The 18,198-nt window shown below is 42.9% G+C and overlaps 1 protein-coding gene across 4 annotated transcripts in view; it reads right to left on the bottom strand.

Annotated features, from left to right (window-relative positions):
* Nucleotides 1-1,303: 1,303 nt before the first annotated feature.
* The window catches only part of DIP2C (disco interacting protein 2 homolog C), a 492,724-nt gene continuing 475,829 nt past the window's right edge, over nucleotides 1,304-18,198 (bottom strand). For all 4 annotated transcript variants that reach the window (XM_069729709.1, XM_069729707.1, XM_069729706.1 and 1 more), the window contains 5 exons: nucleotides 9,493-9,550; nucleotides 9,264-9,338; nucleotides 3,664-3,838; nucleotides 3,134-3,257; nucleotides 1,304-1,649 (listed from right to left, as the gene is read on the bottom strand). In XM_069729709.1, the coding sequence (XP_069585810.1) occupies nucleotides 1,397-1,649; nucleotides 3,134-3,257; nucleotides 3,664-3,838; nucleotides 9,264-9,338; nucleotides 9,493-9,550 (685 nt within the window). In that variant the 3' untranslated portion in view covers nucleotides 1,304-1,396. The remainder of the gene's footprint in view (nucleotides 1,650-3,133; nucleotides 3,258-3,663; nucleotides 3,839-9,263; nucleotides 9,339-9,492; nucleotides 9,551-18,198) is intronic.

Raw genomic sequence — 18,198 nt, 5'->3', positions numbered from 1 at the left:
ACAGTGGGAGACACCATGCAAGTGACACGTACTGCATCGTAAACATTAAAATATATCCCTTCCCGCATAACCCATTAGTGAATTTATTATTTCATATATATATATTTGATGTGATACTATCCACTCAAGATAATACAACGCTTTTTTTTTTTTATATTACCAAACATTACAAGAATTTTCGTTTTCTCGAATGCCGTTTTTGTTTTATACTTCTAAAAGAGATCAAAATAAATTAAACATTTTGTACATAATTACATATGGAGCGTTAACTTATTTTATCTTTTTAGTTCAGTACAAAGATACTTGCCAAAGTCCATCTAATGCATACTATGGTTTTTTTTTTTTTGTTTTTGTTTTTTAAAACAATCGCTAGTTATATTCCTCTCAATCTGAGATGAACAGCAATTTGTGTGCTTACTTAGGAATTGCTATGTAGACCATCTTGGGGGTGCAGAAAATAAATAGTTAGGTTAAAATAGATAACCTCAATCGTTCATTCTTCAACCCCAAGAAGGCAAAAAAAAAAATTAAATAAAGACTTTTTACAGTAGTTTGTGTTGGTGGCCAGCAGACAGATTAAAGCTGATTTGCCAACCGATAATATCTTTCTTAACTTTATCAGACGGAGAAATAAAAAACAATAAAATAAAAAATTCCACTCTTGATAATAAGGGCTTAAAACACTGGACAGATTAGCAGCTTACAAACTTTGGCTTCAATCCAGTACCCAAAAAGCTAAAATTGTGATGTTGATCCTTCTTTTACATGGTGTGTCATCATGATTTTTTTTTTTTTACATTTTCGTGTGTGGGAGTGTTCGTACCATTTTCATTTGGGAAATAACAGAACTAAATCCAAATGTCCCCCTCTCCGACACACAGATGTGAACCCTGTAACAATCCTGTCACCATAGAAATTTTTTTTTTTCAACCTATTTCGTTCTATTAAAAAAAACTTCATAAAAGTACATAGCTACATAATGAAAAACAATGGGGTCAGCTTAGCAAAAAAAAAGACAAAAAAAACATTTTTTTTCTGTAGAAATTGGCATTTAAATAATAAAAAAAAAGCTGAGGTATCACACAGGTCTTCGTAGAATGGAGACCTGTATAGTTCTCAGCTGGTAGAACTGAGGCAGCAAAGTACCTTTTAAAAAAAAAAGTCTCTTGGTGCTAAAATGTAGTGGTAAAAACAAAAGCACGTTTCACATTCTGTCTGCCCAATTTTGAGAAATTGGAAAGTTAAAATGACAAAAAAAAAACAGATCCATTCTGAAAAAAAAGTAAATCCCCTATTTGCAATGTAATTTTTTTGTGTTGTTTTTTTTTTTTTTGTGGACACAAAAAAATTTATACATCTATTGTGAAGTCCATGGAAGCCTTTAAAAATTACAAGACTACATGTTGTAGGCCACATATATGGGGTCCAGCTGATCTGCCAAAAACCCATCTCGTAGGTGCATACGCTGTTTCTCTCCACGGGAGTTGATAGGAATGACACCAATGTCCACTACTACAACCACGCCTACAATAAGGTAATGTTCCTCCAAGATCACGTTGGTGACTAGTGGTACCAGATCCAAGGCTTCTTGTTCAGAGCCATCAAGCTCAACCACAACGACCAACAGGTTTGTCCAAGTAAACACAGCACTAATGGGAGAGAGAATGGTGAGAAAAAGTAAGATTTAGAACCAATGGAAATCTGAGATATAGCGGATTATAGTGATCCTGAAACCAGACAAATATTGGGCCACTGAAGTGACCAAACGAGTTGATAAAATTAATCTACAACATATGATACCTAAAATATCCAAAGAATCACTAAGACAATTCGCGGAATAAGCCGTCTCTGCTGAACCCCCATAAACATTCAAGCTCAGTTCGTCCAAGGGTACATGTGTTTTCAGTGTGAAAAACCGTGTAAATGGTGAAGACTTCTGTTGGTTTGCCTCTCTTGAGAATAAAGGATAAAGCATTTCAATTCGGCATGCCTGATACTTCTTGTCACTGTCACAATCATTCAGGGAAGAGTTGGCTGAACCCCATAGTCAGCCGAGCTCTCTGAAATTGGTAGGTTCGGCTGATTCTTAGGTTTGTGAGAATTTAAAAAAAATTTCCTCCTTCAAAAAAAATAAATAAAAAAAATAGTGCGCATAGATAAAGAATAAGAAACACAGCAGGTAATCACTTTGGCTTGGTGCAGATCAGGATCTGGGTCGCTGCAACAGTCTCTGTTTACTGGATGCAGCAGTAACCGTGAACATGACTGCTGCAGCCAATGACTGGGCTTAGCGACTCTGCCGATGTAGGTGGCACGAGCTGTTGAGCGTAGTGATTAACTGCAGTGGTGATGTGCACAGTAGTCACCATTGCAGGTAGAAAACGGAGTGGTGGAGCACCATCACTATATCTGGGGATGGCAAGTTCCTTCTATGTTTGTTATTCTAAATGCATACAAGCATTTGAAGCCATTTTTTAACGCTAAAAACCATCTTTAACCCTGAATATTGTAAAGCAGTTAAGTTACTAAATCAACTTAAAATGATTAAAGGGGTTGTCCAGGTTTGGGATGGAAGTCTTCAATCACTATGTGACTGCACACTTTTGAGTACTCACTGTGTGCGCTCTGCACACTGTCAGATTCTTCAGTGCCATCGGCAAGAGCGGGTGGTCACATGACTGCAAGTATGCGATTGGCATACATGCTGTCACTGGCCAACTAGTCATGTTCTGCACGTCTAGTAGAAATGTGGCCGGAAGTATGCAAATTGCATACTTGAAGTCACATGACCATTGCCTCTAGACACCGGCACCAAAGAATCCTAACAGCGAACTTACTTCTATCAGAAGCCTGGACAATCTCCTTAAAGTAGGCCTGAAAAAATGCCTGGTGACTGAAGGATGTGTTGACCCTTCGTTCTCAAGTCCGATACTACATGCAACAGGAAAACTGTTGCTTGTTGGTGTGTGTAGACTTTGCCTTTTATTGACATCTTTTTCTGACTTCCCTATAAAATTTCAATTCATTCTGAGTTAAATTCTTAATACTATTTTTCATCACAGATTATAATTTCTTTTATAGAGTTTTAGATTATCCACAGAATTTAAATAAAGAGAAAAACAAAAGCAATTACCATTCTGTAACACTCTTGTGGGCCCTGATCACAGATGTTTCTATATCAATTGGGTGATATCTCATCCCTCGGAGCTCCATTGCTTCATCCAGTGCCCCAACCACATAAAGAGCATCGTGTCGCTCTGCAAGGATGAAAAACAATCCACTTCTCTCAGAAAAGTATTGTAAATCATTAAGCAAAGAGAAAAACAAAAAAACCCTAAATCTACACTCATAGTCACTTCTACATTTTCAGCCCTTCGAACTATCATTCTTCTCATGTAGCAACTGATACCAGTCTAATATGATTTATTGATGTTGACGAGAATTGTAAAAGACATCAGGATCGTAACAATAATCAGGAACGAGATTGAGGGGAAATAAATTACAGAAAGTCTCCATTAACGTAGCACTGGGCTCTGTATAGAACATGTGGATGGTCTGACCATATGGATATTCATATACTTACTGTACATAGCGCTACTTCTAATACTGGAAAAAGATAAAAATCTCTAAACCTATAATGTAAGTTTCCGTTTAGTTTCCTACCGCCATTTGCATCTGTTAGTTCCGTTCTTCTTAAGAATCCCAGGTATCCCGTTCTCGCCCAGACAGTTTGCGTGTCTCCAAAGCTAAGTCTGGAGCTGAAGTGATCTGACTGCAGGGACTCATCTCCATAAATTGTGAAGTAGCCACTGGCATTATGAGCGCTATGAACCCAAATCTAAAAACAAAAATGTAAAAATTTGTTATTTATCTAAGTGCAAACCTTTTCGCATTGACCTAACGATTTTGCATTTACCTATGAGAAAATTGAATGGCTCCCATGGCTTCCTAAAGTAAAAAGAACTCATTTCCAGGATAAGACGAGGGTGTTGGTTTATTACCAGTATGCCAGTGTTATAATAGGTCAACATGTTTGCTAATCGTAACAAATGGTGGCTGCTCTTTTATCCTTTTGACCATTTAGACTAGTTTTATACATCAGAGTATCAAGGAGAAGTCCAGACTGGCATCAGGTCTCATGTTTAGAAATCAACCATCTTATATATGCCAATGAGTTTGGGTTAGTAGACAGGCTGTTTTTTTTGGAAGCCAGAGTCTGTCCATGGACTGAGAGACTTGGATATGTGAAATTGGCACTACCAGCTCCTAGATGACTAGGATGGCTTCTTATTCCAAACCTTCAGAATTAAGAAGCCTCTTTCTTCTTCAAAATCCTTGTGGCAGGAAAAATAACATCTTTTATTTTACTCGATTACTTTATATAGCTCAATTCTACAGAACTGTATAGACATTATCATCGATGTCCCCACTGGGGTTCACAATCTACACTCCTTATTGGTATATCTTTGGAGAGTCAAAGGAAAGTGGAGAACCCAGAGGAAACCCACACAAACACGGGGAGAACATACAAACTCCTTGCAGATGTTGTCCTTGGTGGGATACCTTTCTTAAGCATTGGTCAGCTTTTTGGGGGATCATTTCATCAATGATTGGGCATCTCCTGCTAATGTGAAGGAAAAAATGTTCACATGGTCCACTTGAGAGTTAAATCAGAGCTGTCTTCTACAGCTCTCCAGAGCAGTTCACCGAATGCCAATATTTTCACACTTATCTCCATCTGCCTTACACTGACCAGTCAAACATGGCTGGTTCATTGGGGAACAAACCAGATTCCATGACTATTATTCTGGTCCCATATTGTGTTGTGAAAGTATCTGTCACACCATGACCCTCGTGATATGTCCTATTTTTGCATATTGGACAATTAAGAGGTTTCAACAGAGCTGGGGCTGCCTTCTACATTTCTGGAGATAACATCAAGGACTTTTGGCTGAATTGTGGAAGTTGTGTCTTTGGGACATCCCATTAATTGGTGTTGGATAAAATGGTTCTTGGGATTCCGTTTGTTTAAAAGATTTATAAAATATATATATATATATTTTACAACGAAAACGTTGATAAATGGTATTAAACAACAACAAAAAATTAATCTTGGCTTACAAGCAACAGGTCGTGATGCCGGTACTATGGGATGTGATCACTGAGGTTTTTGGCGGCAGTGGCCATGTGCTGCACTACAGAAAACATGGCTCCCATCATTTAGTGGTGATACCAGCAGTATGGCGATGCTGGGGGGTGGACTTCAAATTTACCTTTTTATATTGATGGTAGTTCTTACCACTATATCACACTGACCATAGTTCACCATTACTTAGAGGTAAGATGCTATTGGCTTTATAGATATTATCTGCAGCATGTATTATGAATATGCCAACTACAGTACATTTGCATCATCAACTATAGAAAAGAGAAGGAGTTCATTATTTCAAAACCAGTTATCATATTCTACAAGTCAATTACAATCAATCATCCCATAAAGTTTAATATATAAATGAAATATATTGCTGGGAAAGTCAGTATCTTAATACAGAAAATACTTCAGACACAAGTTAATCTTGTGTAATTTCACATTGCCATTTTTCTTAAGCATTCATGTCCTAAGCAGAAAGGCGACATCGTAAACCCCGGGAACAGCTAAATCTCACTGATTAATGTTCGGTCACGATTCAGAAGCAGAATGTAATCTCTTTTATAAACAGCAATAAGTTGGAAGTCTCTGGTATGGGACTCTTTGATTTCTGATTTGCAGATACAGTGAAAATTAGATGGCAGAGGAACAAGATAATTTAAAATATTACGGTAAGAATAAAAAAAACCAACCATGACAAACACTCCGAAAAGCAAGAGTTTAAACTAGTATGAAGAGGCAAAAACAACATCAACAAGCATGACTGTAAAATAAAAAAAATGCCGCTTTCACAAGTCCATGCAGCGACTTATGGCCTCAAATCGGAATATCCAGCCTGACCGCCAAACCCCGTAGGCATATACGTGGCAGATAGCCCAGGTCAGGTGGCTCGGTGGACATGCCAGGTCTATGCACAGACTGATCTGATTGTTTCAGATATGTAAAACCGGCCTAAGGCAGTAAAATAAATAAATACACATTAGATGGCTGTAGGCCAAACAATACTTCAGCTGACAGCCATTGCAGCTGACTCTCCCATAAACAGAAGCACTTGCTTGACCAAGTGCTCCTGTGTTCACTGTGGGAACACATCGGCCGTCCGTTTATCTCCGGGAGAATAATGTGATCGGCAGTCCAAAATCAGACATGTGCGACTGACATCTCTACCGACCATTATTCGGCTGGAGCCCCCCATACACAGATAGTTTGCTGAACCCATCCGTATCGGCAAGTTCAGCCATCGTTGAGTCTGAAGATAGAGTTACTGAAAACGGGATTTATTTTGATTCACAACCAATGAAAAAAACAGATATTGCCGAATGTTTTCACGTTAAATAGGCTCTATATACACTGCTCAAATAAATAAAGGGAACACAAACAACAGAATATAACTCCAAGTAAATCAAACTTCTGTGAAATAAAACTGTCCACTTAGGAAGCAACACTGTTTGACAATCACATGCTGTTGTGCAAATGGAATAAAGAACAGATGGAAATTATTGGCAATTATCAAGACACACTCAATAAAGGAGTGGTTCTCCAGGTGGGGACCACAGACCACATCTCAGTACTAATGCTTTCTGGCTGATGTTTTGGTCACTTCTGAATGTTGGTTGTGCTTTCACACTCGTGGTAGCATGAGACGGCCTCTACAACCCACACAAGTGGCTCAGGGAATGCAGCTTATCCAGGATGGCACATCAATGTGAGCTGTGGCAAGAAGGTTTGCTGTGTCTGTCAGCGTAGTGTCCAGAGGCTGGAGGCACTACCAGAAGACAGGCCAGTACACTAGGAGACGTGGAGGGGGCGTAGGAAGACAACAACCCGGCAGCAGGACCGCTACCTCAGCCTTTGTGCAAGGAGGAATAGGAGGAGCACTGCCAGAGCCCTGCAAAATTACCTCCAGCAGGCCACGAATGTGCATGTGTCTGCAGAAACGGTTAGAAACCGACTCCATGAGGATGGTCCGAGTGCCCGACATCCACAGATGGGGGTTGTGCTCAGAGCTCAACACCGTGCAGGATGCTTGGCATTTAACACAGAACACCAGGATTGGCAAATTCGCCACTGGCACCCTGTGCTCTTCACAGATGAAAGCAGGTTCACACTGAGCACATGTGACAGACGTGACATTGTCTTGAGACGCTGTGGAGAGCGATCTGCTGCCTGCAATATCCTTCAACATGAACGATATGGCAGTGGGTCAGTAATGGTGTGGGGTGGCATTTCTTTGGAGGGCCGCACTCCATGTGCTCACCAGAGGTAGCCTGACTGCCATTAGGTACCGAGATGAGATCCTCAGAACCCTTGTGAGACCATATGCTGGTGCGGTTGGCCCTGGGTTCCTCCTAATGCAGGACAATGCTAGACCTCATGTGGCTGGAGTGTATCAGCAGTTCCTGCAAGATTAAGGCATTGAAGCTATGGACTGGCCCGCCCGTTCCCCAGACCTGAATCCGATAGAACACATCTGGAACATCATGTCTCGCACCATCCACCAACATCACATTGCACCACAGACTGTCCAGGAGTTGGCGGATGCTTTAGTCCAGGTCTGGGAGGAGATCCCTCAGGAGACCATCTGCCGCCTGATCAGGAGCACGCCCAGGCGTTGTAGGGAGGTCATACAGGCACGTGGAGGCCACAAACACTACTGAGCATCATTTCCTTGCCTTGAGGCATTTCCACTGAAGTTGGATCAGCCTGTAACTTCATTCTCCACCTTGATTTTGAGCATCATTCCAACTCCAGACCTCCGTGGGATATTAGTTGTGATTTACGTTGATAATTTTTAGGTTTTATTGTTCTCAACACATTCCACTATATAATGAATAAAGATTTAGAACTGGAATATTTCATTCAGTGATATCTAGGATGTGGGATTTTAGTGTTCCCTTTATTTTTTTGAGCAGTGTACATCCCTAAAAATACCTAAATGCTTTGCCAACATGGATCTTCTTTTTTATGGCCCAGAATACCCAAAAATAAAACAAAGTATATTCCCCAACCATACCAATCCCCATCCACACCTCTTCTGGTGCTGCCCGAGCTCCTTGCAGGTCTCCACGCTTCCTGTTTCCAGTTAGGACAGGAAGATCAGAGATTGACAAGTCAGACAATGCTGTGGTCAACGATTGGCTACAGCAGTGTCATACCCGGCTGTCAGAGAAAGCACAGAGGCTGGTGGGGGATGTAAGGAGTGTTGTTCTTGGGCAAGCTATCTGTCCAAGGCAGATTTAAGAAAACCTGTTCTGGGCTTATATTTTTGAAATGGACTACAGGATGGTAGTGAGGCAGTCCATTTCCTTCCTGGCCTGGTTTTCCATGTGGCTGGAGGCCACAGGTTTCTTGTAAAAACCCCTGAAGCAGAGGGTTGGGTGTGTCAGTGACAGTCTGGTGTTTGATAGAGGACAGAGCAGTCGGCTCTGCAGAGCTCCACTTGTGTGAGGCAACACAGGCAAGAGAAGCCAAACAGCCAGGAGAGCGGAGACGCCTGGCACCCACAGTGGACACAGCGGTGGAGTCATAGATGGCAACTAGTCTCGGAGGACGGACGTGTTTATTGGCTGAAAACTGGAGGATATGGTTCCCGGATGCGATCCAGAGGATATCGTGTACTGTGTAGTGCTGTGATTTAAACATTAAAGAGACTTTTTCTTTGAACTACGCTGGGGTCACTGCCTCATCATCACTTCACAAGTGTGCTACCGATGCACTACATAAGTCACCAGTAAATGCCACAGGTTGTCTCACCTGAGTAATACTAAGGATATCCTGAACCATGATCTGTTGGTAGGCTGTGAGGATTGGAGTTTAGGAAACATGGCTATAGATGGACTACTACTAACAGTTTTCCGGGGGTTTAATCCTGTTGACAGATTCCCTTTAAATAGGGCTGAGCTGCAATACCAGATACAACCCATGGAATAAGATGGTGTAGTTTGTAGAACAAATAACCTTTTTTGAGTTTTATCCAATCCCCAAAATCATTTAAAGCACCGATCTAAATGCAAAGCCTATTTTTCGATTCTGAACATATTAGTAATAGATCTTATCTCACATTACAACCTAAAAATGAGAACCACTTATAAGAGGAATGGGCCGGGTGACTCACCTCACCAAGATGAGAGTCACCTAGTGGTCCCTTTGTTTCCGGATTTGCGATTATTATTCTAACACCTGGGAGGATCTGTTATGAGAAGAAATGATATTTGGGTCATAGGACAATAACACGTGCAATTATAATGATGCTGTTACATAACTCAATGAGAAGAACGGCTGCAACTGACAACTGTAATGATGTCTGCTAATAAAGTGAAGTTACCAGGTTGTCATCCACTTACTTTTCCTGATTCCATGAGCGGCAAACTGTGCGGAGATCCTCTTTCTACCAAGCGGACTCTGAAACACAAAAACGCATGACGGCCTCCGTGTTAGGGTTTAATTTCCATGTGTCAAAGAATAACATGACCAGGTACTGCAGACAGAGCTAAAGTCGCGACTGTGGTGTATCTCACATAGATATACCGTACACATGTGAACAATTATTACACAGTGTGAAAAAATCTATTATTATGTAATGTCACTTTTATTGGAGGCGGTTTTCGCTTCATCCTTAGCGTTTTTTGTGGGAGGTTTTACTAGCTTCTGATATTTCAGTCACATCTTGTGCACTTTAGTTATGGCCTGTAAGTGAACTTCACTCAAACTTTTAGTGCTGCTCCATTTTTAGGTCCAGCACTCTGCACTGAATAATTTAATTGCATATCTTTATAGCAGTTGTAGCTTTCTTTCTCCATATATTGCTCCACGTGTAATGCAGAGACGTAATGATTAAAGTCTAGCTGCCACCAATATGGCGACCCAACAATACAGCTGTTTTAGCATATGGTCATAGACAATAAGGCTATGTGCACACGTTGCAGATTTGTGTGCGGACTTTTCCGCACAGTTTTTGAAAAATCCGCAGCTAAAACGGAGTGGAGTTGCGTCCATATTCATTACTTTAACCCCTTTACCCCCAAGGGTGGTCTGCACGTTAATGACCAGGCCAATTTTTACTATTCTGACCACTGTCCCTCTATGAGGTTATAACTCTGGAACGCTTCAACGGATCCTGATGACTCTGACATTGTTTTCTCATGACATATTGTACTTCATGAAAGTAGTAACATTTCTTTGATATTACCTGCATTTATTTGTGAAAAAATACGGAAATTTGGTGAAAAGTTTGAAAATTTTGCAATTTTCCAACTTTGAATTGATATGCCCTTAAATCAGAGATATGTCACACAAAACACCTAATAAGTAACATTTCCCACATGTCTACTTTATATCAGCACAAATATGGAACCAAAATGTTTTTTGTTAGGGAGTTAAAAGTTGACCAGCAATTTCTCATTTTTACAACACCATTTTTTTAGAGACCACATCACATTTGAAGTCACTTTGAGGGGTCTATATGAGAGAAAATACCCAAGTGTGACACCATTCTAAAAACTGCACCCCTCAAGGTGCTCAAAACCACATTCAAGAAGTTTATTAACCCTTCAAGTTTTTCATAGGAATTTTTGGAATGTTTAAAAAAAAAATGCAGATGAAGACAAAACACATGGCACTCAAGGATCCTGTGTGGTGCCCAAGTCAGGTTTCCAGCCCGTCAATCCAATAGTAATAAATCACTTGGCACTCAAATGGTTTCTTTCAGATGAAAAAGTGAACATCCCATTTATTTGTGCATCCAGTTCAAAGATTATTTAAACGTTTTCGGTCAAATCATAAGACCTTCATCAGAAATATCTTTAACAAGACTGGAAGCATAGGACAATGGGGTATATGAGCCTAGGCAACCCGGGATGAAAAGCGCACCTGGAACGTCTCACAGATCCTGAAGGGAGAAGGAGGGCGTGTATGCGCCGCTGCATATGGCGCTCATAGACGTCCGGTCCGTCGCGCTGTGTGGAGTAGTCCCGGGGGACACCGCTTCCAGTTTTGTTAAAGATATTTCTGATGAAGGTCTTGTGATTTGACCGAAAATGTTTACATAATCTTTGAACTGGATGCACAAATAAATGGGATGTTCACTTTTTCATCTGAAAGAAACCATTTGAGTGCCAAGGGATTTATTACTATTAAAAAAAAAATGAACATTTAACTTTTTTTCACAAAAAATTAACTTCAGCTCCAATTTGTTTAATTTTACCAAGGGAAACAGGAGAAAATGGACCCCAAAAGTTGTTGTACAATTTATCCTGAGTACGCCGATACCCCATATGTGGGGGTAAACCACTGTTTGGGTGCATGGCAGAGCTCGGAAGGGAGGGAGCGCCCTTTGACTTTTCAATGCAAAATTGACTGGAATTGTGATAGGACACCATGTCACGTTTGGAGAGCCCCTGATGTGCCTAAACAATGAAACCCCCCACAAGTGACACCATTTTGGAAAGTTGACCCCCTAAAAGAACTTATATAGATGTGTGATGAGCATTTTAAAACCCCATATGTGGGGGTAAACCACTGTTTGGGTGAATGGCACAGCTCGGAAGGGAAGGAGCGCAGTTTAACTTTTGAACGCAAAATTGACTGGAATTGAGATAGGACACCATGTTGCGTTTGGAGAGCCTCTGATGTGCCTAAACATTGAAACCCCTCACAAGTGACACCATTTTGGAAAGTAGACCCCCTAAGGAACTTATCTAGATGTGTTGTGAGAACTTTGAACCCCCAGGTGTTTCACTACAGTTTATAACGCAGAGCCGTGAAAATAAAAATTCTTTTTTTTTTCCACAAAAATGATTTTTTAACCCCCAGTTTTGTATTTTCTCAAGGGTAACAGGAGAAATTGGACCCCAAAAGTTGTCCAATTTGTTCTGAGTATGCTGATACCCTATATGTTGGGGGGAACCACCGTTTGGGCGCATGGCAGAGCTCAGAAGGGAAGGAGAGCCGTTTGGAATGCAGACTTAGATGGATTGGTCTTCAGGCGTCACATTGCATATGCAGAGCCCCTGATGTACCTAAACAGTAGAAACCCCCCATAAGTGACCCCATATTGGAAACTAGACCCCCTAAGGAACTTAACTAGATGTGTTGTGAGAACTTTGAACTCCCAAGTGTTTCACTACAGTTTATAGCACAGAGCCATGAAAATAAAAAAAATCTTTTTTTCCCCACAAAAATGATATTTTAGCCCCCAATTTTTTATTTTTCCAAGGGTAACAGAAGAAATTGGACCCCAAAAGTTGTTGTCCAATTTGTCCTGAGTACAATAATACCCCATACGTTGGGGTAAACCCCTGTTTGGGCGCACGGGAGAGCTCGGAAGGAGCACTGTTTTACTTTTCAATGCAGAATTGGCTGGAATTGAGATCGAACGCCATGTCGCGTTTGGAGAGCCCCTGATATGCCTAAACAGTGGAAAACCCCAATTTTAACTCCAACCCTAACCCACACACATCCTTAACCCTAATCCCAACCCTAACCATAACCCTAACCACACCCCTAACCCAAACACGTCCCTGACCCTAATCCCAACCACACCCCTAACCCTATTCCCAACCCTAACCATAACCCTAACCCTGACACACCCCTAACCTAATCCCAACCATAAATGTAATCCAAACTCTAACCCTAACTTTAGCCCCAACCCTAACTATAGCCCCAACCCTAACTTTAGCCCCAATTCTAACTCTAACTTTAGCCCCAACCCTAACCCTAACTTTAGCCCCAACCCTAACTGTAGCCCCAAACCTAACACCAATGGGAAAATGGAAATAAATACATTTTTTAAATTTTATTATTTTCCCTAACCAAGGGGGTGATGAAGGGGGGGTTGATTTACTATTTATAGTGGGTTTTTATAGCATATTTTTATGATTGGCAGCCGTCACACACTAAGAGACGCTTTTTATCGCAAAAAATAGTTTTTGCGTCTCCACATTTTGAGAGCTATAATTTTTCCATATTTTGGTTCACAGAGTCATGTGAGGTCTTGTTTTTTGCGGGACGAGTTGACGTTTGTATTGGTACCATTTTCAGGCACGTGATCGCTTTTTATTCAGATTTTTGTGAGGCAGAATGACCAAAAACCAGCAATTCATGAATTTCTTTTTTTTTTTTTTTCTTTTGGGGGGGGGGGGGGCGCTTTTATGCCGTTCCACGTTTGGTAATTTTGGTAAAATTGATAAAGCAGTTTTATTCTTCGGGTCAGTACGATTACAGCAATACCTCATTTATATATATTTTTTTATGTTTTGCCGCTTTTATACGATAAAAACGATTTAATATAAAAAATTATTATTTTTGCATCGCTTTATTCTGAGGACTATAACTTTTTCATTTTTTCGCTGATGATGCTGTATGGCGGCTCTTTTTTTGCGGGACAAGATGACGTTTTCAGCGGTAGCATGGTTATTTATATCCGTCTTTTTGATCGCGTGTTATTCCATTTTTTGTTTAGCGGTATGATAATAAAGCGTTGTTTTTTTGCTTTTTTTTTTTTTTTTTTACGGTGTTCACTGAAGGGTTTAACTAGTGGGACAGTTTTATAGGTCGGGTCGTTACGGACGCGGCAATACTAAATATGTGTACTTTTATTGTTTTTTTTATTTAGATAAGGAAATTTATTTATTGGAACAATATTTTTTTTCTTTATTTAGCTTTTTTTTTATTTACACATGCAAATATATTTTTTTTACTTTTTTACTTTGTCCCAGGGTGGGACATCGTGCTATAGTGTCAGATCGCTGATCTGACACTTTGCAAAGCACTGTGTCAGATCAGCGATCTGACAGGCAGTGCTGCAGGTTGCCGGCGCCTGTTCTCAGCAGGCACTTGCAAGCCACCTCCCTGCAGGACCCAGAAGGAGCCCCGCGGCCATTTTGGATCAGGGGCCTGCAGGGAGGAGACCGAAGGAGACCCTCGGAACAACGCGATCACATTGCGTTGTTACAAGGGTCTCAGGGAAGCACACAGGGAGCCCCCTCCCTGCGCGATGCTTCCCTATGCCGTCGGAACGCTGCGATCATGTTTGATCGCAGTGTGTCGGGGGATAATGTGCCAGGAGCTCCTGGCACATAGTGCCGGATGTCAGCTGTAATAATCAGCTGACACCCGGCGGCGATCGGCCGCGCTCCCCCCGTGAGCGCGGCTGATCGCCTATGACGTACTATCCCATCCCTGGGAATTAAGTTCCAGGTCACCTCGACGGGATACTACGTCTAATGATAGAAAGGGGTTAATGAGCGGTACCATGTGACCGCTGAACACAGGAAGAGCTGTGGGTGCTGGAAAAGCAGGGGCATACAGAGACGCGCCAGGAGCAGATAAGTATGTGACAGATGCCGCTCCCTCTCCCCTGCCGCCCCCTGGGACAATGACTCGAGTATAAGCCGAGAGGGGCACTTTCAGCCTAAAAAAAATGTGATGAAAAATCTTGGCTTATACTCGAGTATATACGGTAGAATCCTTTTTGGTATTCCTCTTAAAGATAAGCCAAAAAAAACAAATTAGGCATTTCCTTACAAATGGAGAGGCAGTGGGAATGTTCTTCTTAGTTATGTGGAGTCCGTCTGGTGGAGGTGTGAATTGTATCCATGTAGTGACTCATAAATCCAGGTGTTAAATTGAGTCCTAGGGTCAAATATAATTGAACATCTTCATTAGTTTAAATTCATAAATTTTTCTTTCTCTGTCATCCTTCAAATGACCTTTTAGTATTAAGACTTTTAAGTCTGTCATACAATGTCCAGGTCCAGAGAAATGTTTTCCCGCATGTGTGTCCATTTCATTCCTGATTGTGTGTCTGTGCAGATTCATCCTTGTTGGTAGTTCTTGCATGGCTTCCCCAATATAGATACTTCCAGGGCACCTCGTACATTATATCATGTTCACCACATTGGAGGATGTACATGAAAATAAATCCATGACCTTATAGTCCTATGTAGGGACAAGTTTTGCATTTTTTATTGTTACATGGGAATGTGCAAGTCACTGATGGTGATGAGAGGACACTTCTGACAAGGAGATTCCTTTAGTTAGGGGGCTGTTTGTCGGAGAGAAGTGAAAGTTCTGGGAATATGTCTTTCAATTTGTGGTCTCTATGGAATATGGGTTGGAGATCAGCACCAATCTTCCTTAGGATGCTCATGTGGGGGTTGTATGTGACCACAGGAAGCACCATGTTGTTGTCCTCCCTCAGTCAGTAATCCCGGAGGCTGCTTCTTGGGATCCTTGTTGTAGGAATGTGTTCCTCAGAGATCGCAGCTGTAGTTCCTTGTCTTTACTGACTGAACAGATCCGAATGTACCTCAGACTGTAGGTGATGGATTTTTTGTGTGTCTTGGATGAAAGCTGTTCCATCTAAGATACGCTGGACGTCCTGTGGGCTTATGGTAAATTGATGTTTGTTTCACGTTGTCCTTGATCTATATGGTCATGCCCAGAAAACGTATTTGGGACTTCACAAATTTGAGGGTGGGATTGATGGTTGGGTGGTACTTGTTGAAGTTATTGTGGAAGGTAAGCAGATCATCTATTGAGCCTGTCCAGATTATTAGCAGATCATCAATGTAGCGGAAGTATAATAGAGTTTAATAGAGCAAGATAAAAAGATGTGGATTACTACTACTACTACCAATAATAATAGATTACCAGAAATCAGTGGCGTAGGAAGGAGGGTGCGGGGGGGGCGGTCCGCCCCGGGCGGCACAATGCGGGGGGCGGCCAGCGCTGCAGGAGGAGAAAAAAAAAAAAGACGCCCTTTAAATCTTCGGGCGGCGCCGTCCGCCGCCACGACCAGGCTCCCCCCGCCCCCCGCTCTAATACTCACCTCTCCTGGTTCCTGCGGCAGCTGCTGCAGCGTCCTCTGACTCTGCGACGTCTCAGAGCAGAGGGCGCGATGACGTCACTACTGTGCGCGCCGCTCAGCCTCTCTGTCCTGAGCGTCGCAGAGCCGGAGAGACGCTGACTGGCTGCACCGGACCTGCGCTAGGAACGGGAGAGGTGAGGATTTTACTTTTTTTTTTTTCTTTATGTCTGACTCTGTCTGGGGGCAATGCTGGACACACTGGGGCAATACTGGAGACCATGGGGCAGATTGCTGGACACACTGGGGCAATACTGGAGACCATGGGGCAGAATGCTGGACACACTGGGGCAATACTGGAGACCATGGGGCAGATTGCTGGACACACTGGGGCAATACTGGAGACCATGGGGCAGAATGCTGGACACACTGGGGCAATACTGGAGACCATGGGGCAGATTGCTGGACACACTGGGGCAATACTGGAGACCATGGGGCAGAATGCTGGACACACTGGGGCAATACAGGAGACTATGGGGCAGATTGCTGGACACACTGGGGCAATACTGGAGACCATGGGGCAGAATGCTGGACACACTGGGGCAATACTGGAGACCATGGGGCAGAATGCTGGACACACTGGGGCAATACTGGAGACCATGGGGCAGATTGCTGGACACACTGGGGCAATACTGGAGACCATGGGGCAGAATGCTGGACACACTGGGGCAATACTGGAGACCATGGGGCAGATTGCTGGACACACTGGGGCAATACTGGAGACCATGGGGCAGAATGCTGGACACACTGGGGCAATACAGGAGACTATGGGGCAGATTGCTGGACACACTGGGGCAATACTGGAGACCATGGGGCAGAATGCTGGACACACTGGGGCAATACTGGAGACCATGGGGCAGAATGCTGGACACACTGGGGCAATACAGGAGACCATGGGGCAGAATGCTGGACACACTGGGGCAATACTGGAGACCCTGGGGCAGATTTCTGGACACATTGATGCAATGCTGGAGACCCTGGGGTAGACTTCTGGACACACTGGGGCAATGCTGGAGACCATGGGGCAGAATGCTGGACACACTGGGGCAATACTGGAGACCATGGGGCAGAATGCTGGACACACTGGGGCAATACAGGAGACCATGGGGCAGATTGCTGGACACACTGGGGCAATACTGGAGACCCTGGGGCAGATTTCTGGACACATTGATGCAATGCTGGAGACCCTGGGGTAGACTTCTGGACACACTGGGGCAATGCTGGACACTGGGGCAGATTGCTGGACACACTGGGGGTAATATGTTGGACACACTGGGGCAATGCTGGACACTGGGGGTAATATGCTGGACACACTGGGGCAGACTGCTGGACACACTGGGGAAAGGCTGGACACTGGGGCAGATTGCTGGACACACTGGGGGCAGTGCTGGACATACTGGGGCAGATTGCTGGACACACTGGGGGTAATATGCTGGACACACTGGGGCAGATTGCTGGACAACATGGGGGTAATATGCTGGACACACTGGGGCAGATTGCTGGACACACTGGGGGCAGGACTTGAGGCATGGGCAGAATGTAGATACGGGGCATGATTGGAGACACGGGGCAGGATTGGATCATGGGGCAGGACGGATATGATGGAGGCTGGTGGGGCAGGATGGGGAGATCATATGGTGTAGAATGGATACTCATGAGGGCAGGATGCGAGAACATATGGCTGGAGCCAGGAATGAGATAAACGGGGCCAGGGTGGGGAATAGTGTTACCATAGGGGCTAATTAAGGGATATTATTACTGCAGTGATGTATTTATTTTATTTTTTGAGTATACTGTTTTAAATGGGGGGGCGGTCCTGTTACTGTGCAGAGTGACACTATATCACCTTTTTTTCTTCATGTGATGTAATGTAGAAGTTGTGAAAAATTAAGTAATGTGTTCTGCAAGCGGAGCTCGAGATAACTGTGTTATTTCCTGCAGAAACGAGTCCTGGCTGGAAGGAATGATGGCGGTCTGTGCTGGATGAAAGATGAAGGACTTCACCTAGAGACGTCACTGGTGAGTCAGTGTTACCTATACACTGACACTATACACTGTATACTATATAGAGGTCCTGTGTATAATGTCACCAGTGATCTCTGTATTACCTCTACACAGACACTGCATACTAAGTACAGATCTCCTGTGAATACTGGCACTTATGGTGATAGTATTGTGTTTTTTT

The sequence above is a fragment of the Ranitomeya imitator genome, chromosome 6 (genome assembly GCF_032444005.1).
Source record: "Ranitomeya imitator isolate aRanImi1 chromosome 6, aRanImi1.pri, whole genome shotgun sequence".
NCBI lineage: Eukaryota > Metazoa > Chordata > Amphibia > Anura > Dendrobatidae > Ranitomeya > Ranitomeya imitator.
Note: the sequence above shows the minus strand (reverse complement) of the source record. Positions and strands in the feature narration are given on the sequence as shown.